Source organism: Vombatus ursinus, unplaced genomic scaffold, assembly GCF_900497805.2.
Source record: "Vombatus ursinus unplaced genomic scaffold, bare-nosed wombat genome assembly UNPS02014170.1, whole genome shotgun sequence".
Lineage (NCBI taxonomy): Eukaryota > Metazoa > Chordata > Mammalia > Diprotodontia > Vombatidae > Vombatus > Vombatus ursinus.
In genome coordinates this window covers 1,739,442-1,760,237 of record NW_020953948.1, presented here as the reverse complement: position 1 = coordinate 1,760,237, position 20,796 = coordinate 1,739,442, and the positions used below count along the sequence as shown (strand labels likewise).

General features: G+C 40.8%; 1 protein-coding gene across 5 annotated transcripts; it reads left to right on the top strand.

The window, feature by feature from the left end:
• Window positions 1-237: 237 nt before the first annotated feature.
• Window positions 238-18,322, top strand: LOC114041198 (zinc finger protein OZF-like). Of its 5 annotated transcripts, XM_027859537.1 has the most exons (8): window positions 294-310; window positions 600-775; window positions 1,172-1,241; window positions 5,805-5,931; window positions 6,419-6,514; window positions 10,394-10,470; window positions 11,250-11,370; window positions 14,191-18,322. In XM_027859537.1, exons 3-8 carry the CDS (start codon window positions 1,209-1,211, stop codon window positions 15,333-15,335), a joined length of 1,599 nt encoding a protein of 532 aa, XP_027715338.1. In that variant the 5' UTR covers window positions 294-310; window positions 600-775; window positions 1,172-1,208; the 3' UTR covers window positions 15,336-18,322. The 5 variants fall into 5 exon arrangements, with proteins under 5 accessions (XP_027715337.1, XP_027715341.1, XP_027715338.1 ...); XM_027859536.1 differs by lacking the exon at window positions 600-775 and having other exon boundaries at window positions 238-310; XM_027859535.1 differs by lacking the exons at window positions 294-310; window positions 600-775; window positions 1,172-1,241 and adding an exon at window positions 5,479-5,705.
• The last annotated feature ends 2,474 nt before the right edge of the window (window positions 18,323-20,796 follow it).

The following is a 20,796-nucleotide window of genomic DNA, read 5'->3' as shown; positions in this document are numbered from 1 at the left end:
TGAAGAGTCCAGGAGGGCGGAGGCCGGTGCCTGCCCTCGGGGAGTTTCCAGTCTAATGGGGGAGACGAGCGGCCAGCCCCCACGCCCAGCGAGCTACACCCGGGGAGGAGGAGAGGCGGCCCACGGCAGGATTGGGGGAAGCCGGGAGGGAGGGTGCTCCAGGAGGGGCGGCCGGTGAGATGCCCGGAGCCGTCGGGGCGTGGGGCGGCGAGAAGGGCGATGGCAGCGGCGGAGAGAGGCCGTGGTGCCGGGAGACTGACCGGAAGGGGAGGGAGCGGCCGGGCGCGAGGGCCCTGAACGCCGGGCCGAGGTGAGGGAGCCGCGGGGCATCCTGGAGCAGGGGCTGGACGTGGGCCGGAGTGGGGCGGGGCTCGTGGCCCGCGGACCCCGGGCAGCGGGTGCAGTAGGGGGGCTCCTCGTGGGGCCCGGACCGGAGGGGGCTGGCGGAGGGCCGAGTTGTGCAGAGGTGAAACTGACCCGTCGTGGCAGCATTGGATTTTGGGGGTGAGCCTCGGGGCCTGGGAGGCTGGGGGGGACCTCAGCAGGAAGCTGGGACGGTTTCAGACGTGTTGGGTTTGAGACCATCGGTGATGTCCCAGGCAGGTGATGATTCGAAAACAGGTCCGAGAATCATCTGCATGAAGATAATGATGAGATCCCCAAGTGCGCATTTAGAGCTAGTATAAACAGAGATGGGGGCCCCGGGGGATCCCCACAGTTACCCGGTCTGGCCTGGGTGAAGTTAATGCAAAGGAGACAGAGAAGAAGCAGCCAGGTAGGTAGGAGGAGAGCCAAGAGAACCCCAGGGAGAAGGGGGTCATAAACGGGGTGAAAGGCTGTAGGGAGGTCCGGAAGGATGAGGATAAGCTAAAGGCTGTTAGGTTTGGCAATTAAGAGATCATTGGTCATTTTGGAGAGCGGTTTGAGTTGAATGAGGAGGTTGGAAACCAGACTACAAAGAGTTAAGAGAGTGAGAAAGGAGATGGAGGCACCGATTATGGAAGGCCTTCTCAAGGAGTTTAGCCACGAAAGGGAAGAGAGATAAAGGATGGATAAATTAAGTAAAGGGGGTTTTTTGAGGATGGGGGGGACAAGGGCATTTTGGCCCCCTGGATGGGTCTAAGAGCTGCTGGGAAAGGCCATTCTGCTCACGGGTCCTTCCTCATCCTAGGCACGCCGGTGAAAGGTTCTGCTGATTCTTGAAGGGCATGGTCCCAGCCATCCTCACAACTGGAGCCCAGGTAAGTTGGAGCTTCACTTTTCCCGGCCTTGCCCCGGCAATCTCCAGGCAGGGGTAGCTGCTTTCTCTTCTGCAGGGACCCGGGAGACTTGACATCGCCTGAGGAGCCATGTTCTTCCCTACCAAGTACTGTTAAGCCTTTTCATGTCATTGAGACCTTTTGGACATTCTAGGGAAGCCTGTAGACCCCATCTCAGGATAATGCTTTAAATGCAGAAAACAAAATGCATAGAATTACAAGAGAAACCAACTATATTCAAATGCAGAAAAACTAAGTTTATAGATCTCAGATGAAAAGATCCTGGTGTTGTATGTTCCCTTTTGATAATTGGCAGCCCGATGATGCAGGAAGTAGAATGCTAGACCTGGAGTCAGAAGACCCGAGTTCAAATGCAGCCTCAGTGACTTCTTGTTTGCATAACCCTGGGCAAATCAACCAGGGGACCTGACCTCTCAGCCTCAGTTTCCACACCTATAAAATGGGGGCAATAATAGGGCTGAGGTGAAGATCAAATGAGACGACACATATAAGGCCCTTTGCAGACCGTAGAGTGCTGCGTGAAGGCTAGCTGTTGTTATTATCTAATTGGCTCCAGGTATTTTCTCTGTCCCCAGCACTAGACTCTTTACTGAACTCAAGTTGGGTATTACCAACTGCCTTTTTGACATGTTGAACTGGAAGCCCCATAGGCTTTGCCAACTTAACATGTCCATACCAGAACTAGTCTTTCTCCCCAAACCTTCTCTCTGTCCTAACTGCCCTCCTACTGACAAGGGCACCGCCATCCTTCTGGTCACCTCAGTGTTGTTCCTCACTCTTCACTCACTGCTACCCCACACAGCCAAATCTCGTCGTTTCTACCTTGACAACATGTCTTGTATATATCATCTTCTCTCCACTCACACAACTACAGCCCTGGTTCCAGCCCTCATCACTGCGTGCGAACTCTGTGGCCTTCTAACTGATCTCCATACCTTAAATCTGCCTCCCCGCCTCCAATCCATCCTCCACTTAGCTGCCACAGTGATTTTCCTAAAGCCTAGGTCTGACCGTGTCACCATCCTGCTCAGTGAGCTCTGGTTGTTTTTGGTTGTTTGTCCTTTGTTCTCCTAGAGGGCTGTGACATCAGGAAGGTGATGCCATGACATCAGGTGAATTGGATTTAAGTGGGGGAGGGCTGTGCAAAGTCACCAGCTTCACTCTCTCCTCCAGAGCAAATAGATCTAGGTCAGGAAGACTGGAGATGGCCCCCATGAACTCTAGCGGCTCAGCATCAAAGATAAAAATCTCTGGCACTTAAAGTTCTCTTTGTCACCTGGCCCCTTCCTGCCTCCCAGAATTCTTAGACTTTGTTCCCCTTCAGGCACTGGATCATAAGCCAGGTATGCTGCCTTCCTGTTCTCAGACAGAACGCTCCATATCCTAACTCTGTACATTTATACTGGCTTTCCTGTGTGCCTGAAATTCCCTCCCTTCTCACTTCCACCTTGTTGCTTCCCTACTTCCTTCAAAACTCAGCGGAAAGCCCACCTTCTGCAGGAAGCCTTTTCCAGTCCTTTTGTCTGCCACTGCCTTTTATTTATTCTGCATTAATCTTGTGCGTATGTGGTTGTTTGCCTATTGTCTCCTCCGTTGGTTTATGAGTTCCTTGAGGGGAGGGCCCATGTTTTTGCCTTTCTTTGTATCCCCAGTGCTTAGCACAGTGCCAAACACATGGTAATTGCTTATTATTTATTAATTGTTTGACTCACCCAAGATACTCAAGTAGTATGTGCCCAGTACTAGGAGTTCCCATGGATCAGGGTGGTAGAGAATTAGAAAGAACTCTCTGAAAATATTCATTTCCAGATTGAGATTAGACTGGATACCTGTGTATTGGCAGCAAGAATATCTTGTCTGGAGGGAAGTGTGGGAGGGCACATTTTAGGGGCGGAAGTAGATTAGGAAAATACAAATACACATAGCATCCCACAGGGAACAATTTCAAGGTACCCTGCAAGTCTGTAGATAGAAACAAAATACACGTGAAAGGGAATTTGTCAGCAATGAAAACATAGACTAGATGTACACTTTTCTTTGTATGGCTGGGGTTCAAGCGGAGTTGGATGTTTGAGAGAATATCTAAATTGAGTGATATGCTAGGGGTTAAATGAGAGATTAGCACCAAGTTTCCTTAGCTTTGGTAAGTAAAGAAATAGTCAGTATTGTGAATTTGTAACGAGACAAATGGCTGTGTGCCTTTCTCTAGTTGGTGTATTTCTTCTTCCTAAAACCAGGCAGGAGCAACGCAGACAGTAGAAGATTATCCTGAGTTGCAGATTATCATGATGGTCTTATTGGTGATAGAAGGAAATTCAGGTTGTCATGATGTGTCTTTAAAGACTCCCATGAGGAAAATCAAGAACATGAATGGACTGATGTTTTGGAGTGAGGATGCAGAGTAGGTTCCATTGATGTTTAGGAGTGGAAGCAGTAATCAGAAAAAAAAAGCTGCAGTGAGGAAAGGGGAAATCCAGGCTGAGAGGTATAGAGAAGAAGCAGCGGTATTCATGATGAGGATCTAGGCTGTGCCTTTGTTTCTGAAGGCTGAATGTGGAGGGGAAGTGAAAGGAAGGGATATTGTTGACCCCTTTGACTTAGAAGTTTTGAGTTGTGAATGTTGCACTCAGCAAAGATGACAGGCAGCATGGAAAGGTAGAATGTGGGCCAGATGCTATCATCATTTGGGAAAGTGTGAGCAGCTCTTAGGGATGGATAGATAATAGCAAAAGTTAGACCATTTGCAGCTTCCGTTCTGAGTAATTCTGGCCAAACATGAACTCCACTTTCCTCAAGTGACTTAATTGTAGGTTCTGATGATTCTGTCCCCACAAACACAGGTATATGTTGGAGGGTGGTTGCTCCAGATGGGACAGGATAACCATGACCTCATCAGTAAAGGTAACGTCCAAGAGCTTTCAGTAGCGTGATCATAGGCAAGAAGCCAGGCAGTGTCATATGTTCTGGGGCCAGTGCTTCAAGTGTTCCCGCCTACTACAGAGACCAACCATTAAGATATCTGGGTCAAAAAAAAAGAAAAAAAGGTCAAGATATTTGGGTCACCAGAAGAACATTTTAGGTCACCATTTGCTATATAAATTTGTAACTTTGACAAGGGTTTGGGTGGAAATTCCAGGAATACTTAACAACATAAAGACACAGAAATGCAGTGATATTGACCAGAGAGTGCAGCTGAAGAAAAGGGGAGAGAGGAAGTGAGTTGTTTATGACAGAAGGGTAAGGAGCTGGCCTTCTTCTGTAAGGCCCTTTCATTTTTGGAATTTGGGGAAGGAGTCATTTACATATGTTAGCCTGAATTTCTCTGCAGAAATAATCTCCAAGTGGCTACCTGTCTATCATGTGGTGTCCCTGGACGTTCCTTCCAAGGAAGAAACTCATGAGAGGCTATTTCGCTCAATCTCCTTTTAACCAAATGCATTCTAATTATTCCCTTGGCTTTACAATACAAGAGGCCCAAATACACCACTGACATATGGACTTTAAATAGGGTTTGTCTTTGTATCAGGCCTGAGATGAAACCCATTTCCCTTTACACGTCTCTTTATTTGAGGACAACTTGCCCAGGGTTACATAGCTAGGAGGTATCTTAGTCCAGATTTGAACTAAGGTCTTTCTAAGTCCAGGTCTAGTGCTCTATCCACTGGGCCACTTAGCTGCCTGACACTCAGCAGCAGTGCAGATCTTTCAGCCTGTCACAGATTCTGATCCCCAGTGAGATGCGTCCTGGTACTCAATAAACATTTGACTTGGAGTGCTCTGGGCCTTGAGTATTATGAAAGCTACTCCCGATATGTAGATCTGGCTAACTTCAGGACTTCCCCAAAGTAGTCATTAAACACTTATTAAGTGCCTACTGTGTGCAGACGGGGCAGCTAGGTGGTGCAGTGGATAAAGCACTGGGTCTGGAGTCAGGAAGACCTGAGCTTAAATCCGGCCTCAGACACTTACAAGCTGTGTGATCCTGGGCAAGTTACTTCACCCCGTTTGCCTGTTTCCTCATCTGTAAAAGGAGCTGGAGGAGGAAATTTTAAACCATTCCAGTGTCTTTGCCAAGGAAAACCCCAAATGGGGTCATGAAGAGTAGAAGAGGACTGAAAAATAACTAAACAACAACAACAAACATGCCAGGCCCTGTGCCAAGTGCTCGGGAGACAAATAAGAAGAAGAAAGAGAATCCCTGTCATTGAGGAGCTTATATTCTAATGGGGGAAGACAGTACACAGAAGGAAACTGGAAGAGGAGGGAGGATTGATGCCAGAAGGTACCCAGGATAGGGCATGTTTTCCATGGAGTCATAACCAAGCAGAGCAGCTGGTGGGAAATGACAAGCTGGCTGGACATTCTGAGCTATCCGTAAAGGAAGGCTTTGGGAGCAGGTTTTTGTACCGTCCTCCAATCAGAAAGGTGAGGAGGTCTTTAATACTAAAGTTCAATCAATCTCTGGGATGAAAAGTGCATGCAGTAGGGTTCCCTGAGTGAGTAGGAACATGTTCAATGTTTCAGGAGTCAGTGACCTTCAAGGATGTGGCTGTGGAGTTCACCGGGGAGGAATGGAGACAACTGGACCGTGCTCAGAGGAGCTTGTTCAGGGATGTGATGCTGGAGAACTACAGGAACCTGGTCTCCCTGGGTAAAGGCAGCTTTTCTCTGTGCCTGAAAACCTGCTCGTTGGGGTGTATCTGTACTTTCATTTGCTAGAGGAAAGGGCTGTCTATAGAACTTAGTTGAATTTGTTTCTTGGTGGCAGGAATATTTTAGAATACGTGCATTATGGAAAGATTCTTGAGCCTTCTGGGATCAAGTGAGAGGTAGTTTCTGCTGTTTTCCCCAGGTGCGATGTCTCTTAGGTAAACTTCCCTACGGAGCTCCAGTGTCCTGTATCTGAGGCTGCCCCTTCCCCATTCTTTGTTTTACCAGGGGAAAGGTCAGCACCTAGTACTGTCCCTGACATAAAGTGAATGCTTAATTAATCCTGGGTAATTCACGAAATCCCTTTGTACTGCCCTCTGTCCTTCCCCTCCACACACTTCTTTTTGCCAGAAGAGGAAGGAGGGGAGATTGGATTCTAAAACGGCTTTCATCAAAGATCTTTCTTCTCCATTGTTTCCCTTGAGCAGGGCTTACAGTTGCCAAACCAAATCTCATCTTCCTGTTGGAGAGAGGAGAAGCACCATGGACTTTGCAGAGACAAATCCCAGGAGGCACCTCTTCAGGTAGGTGAGGGAAAATCAATCAGACATGGGGGTCACTCTATAAAAAATCAGAGATGTTCACTTGAAACCTTCTAACAGAGGTCAGAATTCCCTCCGCTTTTTAAAATACTTTGTCTTTATTTCCTTCCTTTTTTTTTTACAAGCGCTCATTGTATCTCCTACACCTACTCCAAAATTTAGACAAAAAACAAAACCAAAAGAAATATCAGACCCTCACAACAAATCTGCATAGTCGTACAAAATAAATTCCAATATTGAACATGTCCAAAAACATATATCTTATTCTTCATTTTAAAGTCGATCACTTCTCTGGTAGGAGATGGGTAGAATGTTTCATCTGGAGTCCTCTGGATTCATAGTTTTTCATTGCATTGATCTGAGTTTTAAACGTCTTTCCAAGTTGTTTTTCTTTATAATCTTGTTGTCATTATATAAATTGTTCTCCTTGGTTCAGCTCATGTTATTCTGGTACCTCTGATACTGACCCTTTCATTATTTAAAAAAAATTATATTTGTGAGTTCCCCCAATCAGCAAAAAAATCTATCCTCTCACTCTCCCACTCCAATTTTGTTGTCTTTGAGTCATTTTTCAGTCATGTCCAACTCTTCATGACCCCATTTGGGGTTTTCTTAGCAGAGATACTGGAGTGGTTTGCCATTTCCTTCTCCAGCTCATTTTACAGATGAGGAAATTGAGGCAAATAGGGTTAAGTGACTTGCCCAGGGTCACACAGCTCATAAGTGTCTGAGAATAGAGTTGAACTCAGGAAGATGAATTTTCCTGACCCAGATGCCCCATAGAGACCCTCTGTAAACCATGAAGGGATTTGAACCCTCAGTTTTCTCCTTGAAATTGAGAAAAAAGTGAAAACAAAACCCCATTTCGAACATGTATAGTCAAGGAAAACAGATTTCTCTGTTGGCTGTGTTCAAAACAATATAGGTCTGATTGTGTGCTCTTGAGTCTTTCCCCTCTCTATCAAGAGGTGGGAAGCACGATTCATCAGGCGTCCTTTGGAATTGTGGATGTTCATTATGCTGATCAGAGTCACCAGGTCTTTCAAAGCTGCTTATCTTTATCATATTATTATCATTATGTAATCATTCTCCTGATTCTGTTCACTTTGCTGCATCAGTTTATACAAGTCTTCCCAATTTTCTGTAAAACCATCCCTTTCATCATTTCTTAGAGCACAGTAGTATTCCATCATATCTACATACCACAACTTGTTCATCTGTTCCCAAATTTATAGGCACCCCCTTAGATTCCAGTTCTTTGCCACCTCAAAAAAGAGCTGTAAATATTTTTTGTACATCCTTATTTAAAGTTTGTTTTGCTTAGGAATAATCTTTCTAATTCCCCTTTCTCTCTTTCCTCATTTCTCTCCCATCTCACTGTTGAGTGGAATGTATTTCTGTTCAGTTGGGTACAGAGTTGTGTGTGTGTATATATATATATCCTTTCCTCTATTGACCAGGTTAGATGAAGGTGAGTTTGAAGTGTCAGCCATTTCCCCCATCCCTTCATCCTCGTTCGTCAAGATATCTGTTTCCACATACTGATTAGGTGAGATAATTTTCCCTAACCTTGCTTTCCTTTTGCCGCCATTGTATTTCTCTTCCCTTCTTTTTCCATTCCTCTCTTAAGATCAAGACATAACAGGACCGCTCTCAGGCCTTGCTTAATTAGACTCCTTCAGTGACCCCAGAGGATGGTAGGGGTCAGAGGGGACACATGCCTCACTTCCTCATGTTAGCATGTGAGCAGTTATCCCTGATCATTCATGATCATTTTTGTGTTTCTCTTAACTCCTGTGTTTGAACTTCAGAGTTTCTGCGCAGCTCTGTCTTTTCATCAGGTCTGCTTGAAAGTCCTCTGTGTCATTAATGGTACATTTTTTCCCCTATAGGATTATACTCACTTTGGCTTGACAAGTTATTTTTGGCTATAAGCCTATATATCTTTTGCCTTCTACAATAGCATATTTCAACTTTTCTGCTGCTTTATGATGGTGGCTGCTAAGTCATGTGTGATTCTGACTGTGGCTCTTGGTACTTGAATTCTTTCTGTCTGCTTACAGTATTTTTAATTTGTCCTGGAAGCTCTGGATTTTGGTTACGATATTCCTGGGAGTTTTTACTTTTCACATTTTCTTAAAGGTAGTAACTGGTGGATTCTGTTTCCACTTTGCTCCCTGGTTCTGAGAGACCTAAGAGTTTTCTTTTAAGATGTCTGGAAATGTGATGTCTAGGCCTTTTTTTGGGTGTTGTGGTGTTCACATAGTCCAGAGAATCTTAAATTTTTTTTCCGTCAGTCTTTTTTCCAGGTTATTCGTTTTTACTGTGAGATATCTTATATTTTCTCATATTTTTTCCAGCCTTTTTGACTTTGCTTTAATATTTATTGTTGTCTCACAAGGCCGTTGGCTTCTATTTGGTCCATTCTAATTTTCATGGAGTTTGTTGCTTGGGCAAGGTTTTATTCTTCCTGTGCCAAGCTTATTAGTTCCCTTGTAATTCTTTCTTCTATAACTCTTATTTCTTTATCAATTTATTCTCAAGTCCTCTAATTTCATTTATAAAAACATTCTTAACTCTTTTTTTTTTTAAACTCTTGCTTCATCTCTTCTAGTTGAATTTGTGTCCAAGCAGTGTTTTTCCCTGAGATTTTGCCTGTGGATGTTTTGGAGTCATTTTCTTCTCCTGATTTTGTGTCTTGAGCATCCCTGCCATCATAACAACTCTTTTGTTTGCTCATCCTTCCAGCCTGCTTCCTGACTTTGGAATTTAAGTTAGGGCTGGACGCTTCACACTTCTGTTTTTTGTTTTTGTTTTTGTTTTTTTTGGCTAGGCAGTGGGGTTAAGTGACTTGCCTAGGGTCACACAGCTAGTAAGTGTTATGTGTCTGAGGCTAGATTTGAACTCAGGTCCTTCTGCCTCCAGGGCCGGTGCTCTATCCACTGCACCACCTAGCTGCCCTGACTCTTCACACTTCTGGAAGGAAGGTCTGGACTGGTCCTCTTGCTGCTTTCTTGAAGTATTGAGTGTCATGTTACTACAGGATCTTAGGGACCTGCTAAAAACCTGCAAGCTTTCAGTGCTCTTAGAATGGTCTGAGGCATATTCAGGGCATAGTCTCCTTGCTGACCCCTGGTCTGAGCTCTGCAATTTCCTGACAAGGGTTTGGAGCTGAGTGAGAGCAGATGCTGCTGGACCCATCCACTGTCAGCCACCTGGAAAATTCTGGCAGTTTGTAGTGATAGAATTGTAGGCTCCTCTTCTTTCTGGGATTTCTACCCTGGTTATTCCTCTGCAGTCTTCAGACTAGTCTTTATGGGGAACTCAGACCCGATTCTGCTTTTGAGGTCTGAGACACACCGCTGCTGCTTCTCAACTCCTGTGTGCATTGCTGAGGGCTTCCCTGCCTGCTTATGCCATCCTGGGCAAAGGTCCCTTTCTCAGGCCACCCGAGATCTGTGACCTACAAAGCTGCCATTTGGCACCCATTCCTGCCCTCCAAAGGTGATATATATAGAATCTTCCCTTGCCCTGGCACAGCCTCTCCATGAATGCAGGAGCCTCCTTACTAGACTTGTCCCCAGTCTTCTCTTATCTCTTGATGCCAGCCTGGGCAGGACCAATGATGCACTGTGAGTTTGTGGGTTTCCTCATCAAGATTCTGTCTAGTGCATTTTCTGGATCTGTTTGGGGAAATTTAGGTGGGAGTGGTGGGAGCTCCCTGCACTGTTCTCTGCTGCTCCACTGTTTGGCTCCACTTCTCTTCATCCTTTTCCCTTTTTTTTTTTTAACAGAACACTTCTTGATAAATTAGAATATAAAAAGATTCTTGATTCTCCTTCCCCCTCCCTTCTCTTCTAGGAGGGAGACCAACCATCACTTTGAGCAGAGGCAGTAATCACTTGGCTTTGGCAGAAAGCAAACATCCCACACTCAGTGTAAGTGACTGCAAAATTCTCCATGTTCTCCTAACTAATGGGAAGTGATATCCTCAGTCTTCATCTTTTAAACTGTAAATTGTGTGATATCAACACATGAGTACTTTGACAGCTACTTAGCATCTCTTTATGACAGTCTGATAACCACATCTAACTTCCCTTCTCTTCATCTTGTCTAACCACTTTGTTTTACTTTGGCTTGTAAGATATAGGACCTTGAAGGACACTGAGAGGCCCAATATTTTATAGATGAGGAAAGTGAGGTACAAAAAGATGAGATAACTACCCAGCCAGTAAGTGTCTGAGGTGGGATTTGAATCCAGGTTTTCCTGACTTCTCTGTGGTGCCCCATCCACATAGTCATTCTGACACTTTAGATTTAGAGCTTGAAGGCACTTGAGAAGTCATCTAGTCCAACATCCCTCTCTCCCCCCGTTTTACAGATGAGGAAACTAAGCCTTTGGGAGATTAAAAGTGACTTCCCAAAGGTCACACAGGTAATAAATACTATTCCTTACCAGACCAGCTGTCTTCTCTTTGAATTCGCTTTTTCTCTTTCTCAGTTCCTCATTTTTCATCTTTGTGTGCTCTTCTTTTTGTATGTCATTTTCCTCCATTAGATTGTAAGCTCCTTGAGGACAGGGATTGTCTTTTATCTCTTTTTGTATCCCCAGCACTTAGCACAGTGCCTGGTACATAGTAGGCACTTAATAAATGTTTTTTGATTGATTGAATTTCTTTGTCTTTTGCAAATCATTGACCAAATATTGGGGTTGAAGTGTTTGAAGAATTTAGTATTGTCAGTCACATGGATGAAAATTGGTTACCAAAATGGAGGAACCAATTCACAGGTCCACCAACAGTATCTTAGTATGTTCGAGTTAACTGTGCCCTCCAAAGGTATGTGTGATTAAATGTCATATTTATTTTTATTTTTTTCTTATATTTAGTAAATTGGAGCATTCTAATGCATGTGTTAATAGTTCTTTTTTTCCCTCATTTTTTCCCCATTTTTGGTGTGTGTCTTTGGTTCAGATTTTTTAAAAATCAATTTCCCACATATATCAGACGTCAGACTTTTATTAGCAGTCTTTATCTTAAAAAACTCCCCCCCCAAGTTGCTTACTTCTCCTGTTCCATCTGTTTGATTTTGTTCATAAGCAAGGTATTTAATTATGTAATCTAAGTTGCCATTTCATTATGGGGATAGGGTGGAGTGTGAGTGTGCGAAATCACCTCTGGGCCATGGGTTTTATTACTGGTTCCTTGCATTTTTTCTTTTGTGAAATTCTAGTTGTCTGTATTGCTTTTCTTCCTGTATGTAGCTATTCTCCGTGGCATTTAACGTGATGGATAGAAATGTGCATATTTTAACCCTTCATTTTCTTTTTCATCTTATAGTCTCTTGATTAGATTTAAAGAATCAAGACAAATATATTCTTCTTACTACTCAATTTTACTAACTGAAACTTTAATCTCATTAATATTTCAGCCAGCAGAGGTGAATAGGACTTTTTTTTAATGCTTCATTGATACACTTTATTTTTTAAACAATAGTCACTTCCTAACCCCTGACCCCATAGTACCCTTCATTTCAAGAAAAAAAAGGTCGAAACAGTTCAGTGTTTGTCATCCACAGAGTATGTGATATTGCACATGTTTTGGCAACTAAATATTAGTAGAGAGGAAGGAAGTGTTTCCCACCATCAGACACCTGGAAACCCACTGGTCATTACATTCTGTAACCATTGCCATGACCTTAGTCGTTACATTTATCCAAATCTTTTAGTGTTACCGTTTTTGTCTTTTGATGTATTTGTTTATAGAGTTGTTGTCATGTCTTTTTTTCCTCTGGTTTTTCTTTCTTTGCACCACTGTGTAAGTCTTTCCCATGTTTTTCTGAATTCTTTATATTTCTCATCGGTTGTAGGACAATTATATTCTATTGTGTTCTTATGTTTTGTTCCATTCATTTGATTGGCAGAACCTTTTGAAACTGTACTTTGTTTATAGAGTTTTATTATGTAAAAAGTCATGAATGTTTAGGCATTCATGGGACCTTTCTGTCATTGACCTTCATAATAGCTGATATTTATGTAACACTTTTAAGATTTGAGAGCAGTGTGTGTGTATACATACATAAATAATCTCATTTGATGGGTCATTGTAACCCTTTAAGGTAGGTACTGTTATCCCCATTTTACAGATAAGGCTGAAAGAGATTAAGTTAGTTGCTCAGGAGTCTGAAACATGCTTTCTGACTCCAAGTCCAATGCTCGATCAACTACACCACCTTGATGTGGGAGGTTTAGTGTAGTACCTTTTCTCCCGTAATTCTGAATTGATTTTCAAAACAGATGAACCAGTAAACAGATCCAGCAACAGCATTTTGGTGGGGCCTGTCCTCCCACCGTTTCTCCAAGATTGACTATTTTTTTCTTTTATCGTCTTTGCCAATTTCATAGAATAAGATAACTCAGATTTGTTCTTATTTTAAATGTTCTTATTATTGGTGAATCTGAACATGACTGCCAGTCATCCCGAACTCCATACTAGTCCTATTCTTGTGCACTTGCTCTTTTGAATCTAAATGCAGAATCTTAATTTTCCTAGTTAAATGTAAACATTTTTATTTTAGCCTATTTTTTCCAATCTGTCAAGACTTTAATCTTGATTAAGATTAGATAAGCCCTGTGTCATCTGTAATATTAATAATGGGGCCTTCCATATTTTCTTACATGAAAACCGTTGATGTTTTTAATAAAAACATTGAATAATACAGAATTTTGGATGCTATGTGTTTAGCTACCTACCTGTATGTATCATCACATAAAATACATTTCTCCATACTGTGAGCAATTTAATCTTTAGAATCTTTTTTCAGATAAGTTGATGAAATTTAGATTCGTGATACCTTTAACATGCTTTTTGATAACTAGCCAAGAAATTATCCAACTAAAGATACAAGATTTTTTTCCTGTTCCAGGTTTCCTAATGTTCCATATTAAGTCTTAATCAATAATTTTTAAAGAGTTCATAAAGCATCTGTTTGCTTATAGGTAACTAGAATTTTTATAGAAATTGGCATCATGTTTATCAGTCTGTAGCTTCTTGAGAAAATATTTATCTTCCTGAAAGTATATTTATCTAAAGTTTGTTAAAAATCATTCTCTAATGATCTCTATTATATATATGTGTATGTATGTATATTTTTAAAAGTAGCCTGAAATGTAATTCATTTAGTCTTCTGTATTTGAACCATTTAAAGCAGCAAGGTGCTATGTTCTATGTCCTCACATATTTTTAGTGTCAGTTAAATGGCAGCTAGGTGGCATAAAACATAGAACGCTGGGCCTGGTGTCAGGAAGACCTAAGTTTAGATCCTACTAATGACCTTGAGTGAATTGCTTAGCCTTTGTCTATATCAGTTTCCTCATTAAATGGAGGTAATGATAGAACCTAGCTGCCAAGTTGCAAGGATAAAGTAAAATAATATTGGTAAAGTGCTCTGCAAACCTTAAAGCACTATATAAATGCTATCTATTATTATTATTGATGATGATAATGATAATTTACTATTAATAATGTTGGTTTTGCCATCTTTAGACTATTGATCATTTTCTTTGATAGAGAAGATAAAAACTAGAACTTATTATAAAGCAATTTCTTTTCTCTTAGTATAGTAGAGTGTATGTTGACATTTTTTCCCCTTAATTTCAGACTGCCCTTGTTGGGACCCTAGGTATGAAGCAACTGAAATTCCAGTATGGGATATTTCTTTGGGAGAGTCATCCAAGGAAAGACTCAAAAAGGATTATTCCAAGAATTGTAAGTTACGAGAAAATTCAGAATCCGATGGTGGATTAGAGCAACAAGATAGCCAAAACGTCTCAAAGCAGATAACAGTCATAGAGAGGAACTCTCCTACTTTAAAAGCCAGTCAATGTGATATATTTGGAAAAGGTTTTGGTGTGGGGATGCTTCTGATTACACAAAAGAGAATTCGAACCGGAAAATATTTAAGCAAATGTGATACACGTGAAACGAACCTCAAACAGCAGTCAGATGAAAGGCAGCATAATGAACTCTTTTCTGAGAAGCTTAGCAGCAAATCTAAATACAGTAAGTCATTCAGTTGCTGTTCAGAACTTACTGAACATCACAGAATATATACTGGAGAAAAACCACGTGAATGTAATGAATGTGGGAAGTCCTTTGACAGGAGTGGATCTCCTGCTGACCATAAGAGAGTTCATACTGGAGAGAAGCCCTTTGAATGTAATGACTGTGGAAAATCCTTTCGATGGAATGGAGAGCTAATTGCACATCAGAGAATTCATACTGGAGAGAAACCCTTTGAATGTAATGACTGTGGGAAATCATTTACATGGAGTGGACAGCTTACTGAACACAAAAGGATTCACACTGGAGAGAAACCATTTAAATGTAGAGAATGTGGGAAATCCTTTAACCGTGGTGGACACCTAACTAGACATAAGCGAATCCATACTGGAGAGAAACCCTTTAAATGTAGTGAGTGTGGGAAATGCTTTATCCGGAGTTGGCAGCTTACCACACATAAGAGGATTCATACTGGAGAAAAACCCTTTGAATGTGGTGAGTGTGGGAAGTGCTTTATTCAGTGTGGAGACCTCACTAGACATAAGAGAATTCATACTGGATTGAAACCCTTCGAATGTAACGAATGTGGAAAATCCTTTAGCTGGAAGCAAGAGCTTACTGCACATATGAGAATTCATACTGGAGAGAGACCTTTTGAATGTCATGAATGTGGGAAATCCTTCAGGTGGAGACAGCAATTTACTGCACATAAGAGAATTCATACTGGAGAGAAACTCCTTTGAATGGAATGAAGGTGCTAGAGTCTTTAGCTGACATTAAGACCTTACCAAACATAAAAAAATTCCTATCGGAGAAACATCTTTTGAGTGTGTTAAGTGTGAGAAATATTTTGGCTCGAGTGGGCACCTTACTAATCCTTTTGGCCAGATTGGATTGAAACTTCACTTATGCTACTGAATATAAACAGTCTTTAGCTCACATCAGGACCTTTCTGAGCATAAGAGGATTCATATGAGGGAGAAAGCTCTCCTGGAGAACATCTGTTTAATTGGATTATACATTGCCTTGGAATGACCACATCCAGTACCACCTTTTTATGCCACTTATAAGGTGTTAATAACAATTTTTTATTGTTATTAGACAGTTACTGTGATTTCATTTGTTTAGGAAACTCCTTCAGCCAGTGCATCTCAGTACCTGCTCTGCAACTTAAGAGTCTTATAGAGATTTGGGGGGGGGGGGGGGAAGGACAGAGATGTCATACTTAACTAGAATCACAGCTAATACATCAAAGGTGGGACTTGAACCCAGTCCTTACTGCCTTTTTAAGTCAAGTCTTTGTCCATTACACAGGGCTCCCACTCCAACTTTAAATATATTTAATTTAAAAAGCTCTGAAAACTTTTAGAGTCATAAATCATGTTCCTTTTGGTTAGTAGGAAGAAGCCTAGTGATTACTTCTAATAGAGTCAGTTTTATTTGATGGAAAAAAAAAAGGTGTGAAAAGAGAGACAAAAACCAGGAATGCCCTTTAATTAATATATATATATATATATATATATATGGATGGATTTTTAAGTATTACCTGCATTTCCCACTTTGTCTTGACTCCACTCCATCCCAGAGAATTATCTCTTAGAACAGAACAAAACCAAAACAAAGCATTGAAAAAAGTCTGATATTACATTTGACATTCCACACATACTTAGCTTACTGCACACTCTGCAAAGAAGCACTGGTAGGTGTCTTCTCATCTCATCTTTATGATCAAGTTTTGTCATTAAAATTTCGTAGCTTTCAATTTTGGTTATTTTGTTATTCTTTGCACTTAAATTGTTAGAAACATTGTGTATGTCATTTTCCTGGGTCTGCCTATTTCACTGTGTAAGTTCATGACTTTTCATGCTCCTCTGTAGTCATTCATCATTCTCTCTAGCACATTATTCTTCATGTATAACAATTTCTTTAGTCATTCTCCAGTCAGTGGGTATCCACTTTGTTTCTAGTTCTCCATAGCCACAAAAAGTGACTATATAAATATCTTAATGTGGAAAGGTATATGAAGTACTTCTGGAACAAAATTTACCGTGCATCATGTGAATCTTTTAAAAATGCAGCAATTGCAATCATATTATTAGACAAAACAAAAATAAAACTTCATCAATAGAAACAAGGAAATTATGTTTAAAAGAACCATAGATTAAGAACCAATATAAATATTAAACACATGCCAAATGTCAAATAAATGTAAAAAATCAAATACTAAATATCCTTCATACACCATAACAATATAAACATAATACTTGGGGCACAAAGTAATAGAGATTCAAATGGAAATAATGAAATTCAAAACAATGAGTGGGTCAAAACAAATCATTGAAATGATAAGTGAAACAATAAAATTAATTCTTTGAAAATTAACAAGCCATTAACCAGCCTGATTAAAAAGGAAAATAATTTTTTAGAAAATTATCAAGATAAGTAACTTCTGGTCAAGAAGGCAGCCTCAATAAGAGGCTACCACCCATCTCCCACATAACTCTACTCCAGCAAAATTAGCAAAACTCTGAAATTGGCATCAAGACCAAATGATTAGAAAATCCAATGAGAAACTGGAAATCTTCCACCCCAAAACTACACAAAAAGTTAGCGAGCAGTCCAACGGGCAATAGGAAATGACCATTTACCCCTACACCTCCCAAAAAACTAGCTCCTGCTAGCATGATTAGAGTTAGATGTAGCCTACAAGGCTCCCAAGAAAGAGTGGATGGCTCCTCTGAGAAAGTGTCAGGGTGGTCAGAAAGCCACAGGCTAGGGACTTTGCAAGTCTTCACAGCCAGCAGAGACTGACCAGCATAGCTCCAACCAGGGTAGCATCCTAGTGCTCAAACCAGAACATTCCATGCCAAGGGCTCTGAGTTCCATAACAATGTCCTGAAATTCCAAAGAGAGACATGAAGATCTATTCTGAACTTTAAAGATCCTTGTGGGTCTAACTCCAGGAAATTCAGATCACTACAAGAACCCAGGACACTTGGGGTGACACAAAACAGGGTTGACCATAACACTCAACAGTACAGCAGAAAATTGAGAATGACCCTAATACAGTCATAATTTAAGACCTAAAGCTGGAGAGAGAATTAAATTAAAGACCTACCAGACACCTACTAGAATCAAGAATTTTTGCAATCAGGAGATCCCCCAAAAGAAGTTTCTTAACTACTATAAGAAGGACCAAAAAAAAGCCTTTTTCCCCCCCCCAAACAAGGGCTACAGGATTATTTTAAGCAAGAGATTTTTAAAAAATACTCAAGGCAAGAATAGGCAGGAGAAGAAGTAGGTTAGGGGGGGAAAAGTAGCAAATATTACCCAAGAAATGGAATCCCTGAAAACTAGAATAAACAAATGGGTGACTTCATGAGACAGGGAAAAAAAATAGAACAAAATCAGAAGACTGAAAAAGGGAACAATATTTAAGATACCTGATATTAAAAAGTGGACCTAGGAAACTGATCAGGAAGAGATCATTTAGAAATCATTGGACTCCTTGAAAACCATGATTTTTTTTTTTTAATGTACTCTATATCTCAAAGAATCTCTTAGAATCAGAAGACAAAATGAAGATAAAATCCTAAAAGGCAACAGATAATAGATTTATAGCTAAGAATACCTTGTACTGCAAAGCCAGACATAGTCCTACTGGGAGGAAAATGGATCTTTGATAGAATAGAGAACTTTGAGTGTCTGACCAAAAAAAAAAAAAAAAAAAAGCTGAGTATTGTTCAGACATGTCTGACTCTTTGTGACTTCATGGACACATCAGGTCCTTCTGTCTCCCAAAGTCTATCCAAGGTCATGTTTGTTGCTTCCTATCTGCCTCACTGATCTATCCATCTCATCCTCTGCTGTCCCCTTCTCTTGTTTTCAATCTTCCACCCAAAAGACCCAAAAATCAGGGTCTTTTCCAATGAGTACTCATTACATGGTCAAAGCATTTAAGCTTTGGCTTCAGTATTTGTCCATCCAAAGAATATCTGAATTAATTTAAGTGTTGACTGATTAGATCTTGCTGTCCAAGGAACTCTCAAAAGTCTTCTCCAGCACCACAATTTGAAAGCTTTAATTTTGTGGCACTCAGTTTTCCTTTCAATCGAATTCTCACAGCCACACATTACTACTAGAAAAACCATAGCTTTCACTATATGGATGTTTGTGGGCAAGGTGATGTCTCTGCTTTTAGTATGCTATCCAGATTTGCCATAGCTTTCCTTCCAGGGAGCAAGAATCTTTTCATTTCATGGCTGTAGTTGCTCTCTGCAGTAATCTGAGAGCCCAAGAATATAAAAAGCTGACAATGCTTCCATCTCTTCTCCCACTATTTGCCAGGAAGCGATGGGTCCAGTTACTGTGATCTTACTCTTATTTTTTTTGAAATGTTAGGCTTCTAGCCAGTTTTTACACTTGTCTCTTTTACTGTCATCAAGAAGTTTTTTAATTCTTCACTTTCTGCCATCAGAGTGGTAACGTCTGTGTATCTGAGATTGTTGATATTTCTCCTGGCAACCTTAAGTCCAACTTTTAATTCATCCAGCCTGGCATTTCATATGATGTACTCTGCATATAAGTTAAATAAGGTGACAATATACAGCTTTGTTGCACCCCTTTCCCAATCTTAAACCAATCAGTTGTTCCATGTTTGGTTCTAACTGTTGCTTCTTGGCCTTCATACAGGTTCCTCAGGAGACAAGTAAGATGATCCGGTACTCCCATCTCTTTGATGACTGGCCACATTTTGTTATGATCCATGCAGTTAAAGGCTTTAATGTAGTCAGTGAAGCAGAAGTAGATGTTTTTCTGAAACTCCCTTGCTTTTGGCAATTTGGTCTATAGCTCCTCTGCCCCTTCAAAAGCCAGCCTGCACTCCTGGTAATTCTTGGTTCCCAGATTGCTGAAGTCTAGGTTGCAGAATCTTAAGCATAACATTGTTGGTGTGTGAGATGAACATTCTTTGGCATTGCCCTACTTTATGATTGAGATGGAAACTGATCTTTTCCAATCCAGTGGCCACTGTTGAGTTTTCCAAATTTGCTGGCATATTGAATGCAGCACTTTAACAGCATCATCTTTTAGGATTTTGAAGAGTTCAGATGGAATTCTATCACCTCCACTAGCCTTATGTTAGCAATGCTTCCTAAGGCCCAGCTGACCTCCAGGATGTATGACTCTAGATCAGTAACTACACCATCATGGTTATTGGTGATGTTAAGATCTTTCTTGTATAATTCTTCTGTACATTCTTGATACCTTTTCTTAATCTCTTCTACTTCTGTTAAGTCCTTACCATTTTTGTCTTTTATCACGCCCATTTTTACATGAAATGTTCTATTGATATCTCTAGTTTTCTTGAAGAGATCTTTTATCTTTCCTATCTCATTGTTTTCTTCGTTTCGTTGCATTGTTCATTTAAGAAAACCTTATCCCTCCTTGCTACTCTCTGGAATTCTGCATTTAGTTGGGTATATCTTTCCTTTCTCCTCTACTTTTTGCTTTCTTTCCTCAGCTATTTGTAGAGACTCTTCAGGCCGCCATTTTGCTTTCTTGCTCTTCTTTTTCTTTGGAATATTTTGTTGTTGCTGCTGCTGCCTCCTGTCATTATTGCAAATCTTTGTCTATAGTTCTTCAGACACTCTGTCTACCAAATCTGATCTCTTAAATCTATTCATTATTTCTACTTCATATTCATAAGGGATCTTATTTAAGTCATACCTATACAGTCTGATGATTTTCTCTATTTTCTTCAATATAAGTCTGAATTTTGCAATAAGAAGCTCTTGATCTGAGCCATAGTCAGCTCCAGGTCTTGTTTTAACTGACTGTATAGAGCTTCTCTACCTTTGGCTGTAAAGTATATAATCAGTCTGATTTCAGTGTTGACCATCTGGGAGGAGAATGGATCTTTGATGGAATAGAGGACTTTGCAGTGTTTCTGCTAAAAAAGGGAGCTGAGTAAGATCTCTGAAATTACAAACACAAGAGTTCAGAGAAACCCTAAAAGGTAAATTTATTTGAAAAATTAGAGCTATATGATGACATAGTGCTAACATTGTAATGGTGAAAAAACAAGTGTCTCTTCAGAACTTTAATGTTTCAGAGGAAATTGAGTTGGTTAAATAACAACAAAAATGGGTACTGGTGGTGGAAGATTGGTTCTATCCTGAGGGTTTTAAGAGAGGCAATAGGAAG

Coding starts and splice junctions, on each gene's coding strand:
- LOC114041198 (XM_027859535.1), top strand. CDS start 5,553: ATGCCAGAAGGTACCCAGGATAGGGCATGTTTTCCATGGAGTCATAAC. Junction 5,932..6,418: donor CAGGAACCTGGTCTCCCTGG/GTAAAGGCAGCT, acceptor TCCCTTGAGCAG/GGCTTACAGTTGCCAAACCA. Junction 6,515..10,393: donor CCCAGGAGGCACCTCTTCAG/GTAGGTGAGGGA, acceptor CTTCTCTTCTAG/GAGGGAGACCAACCATCACT.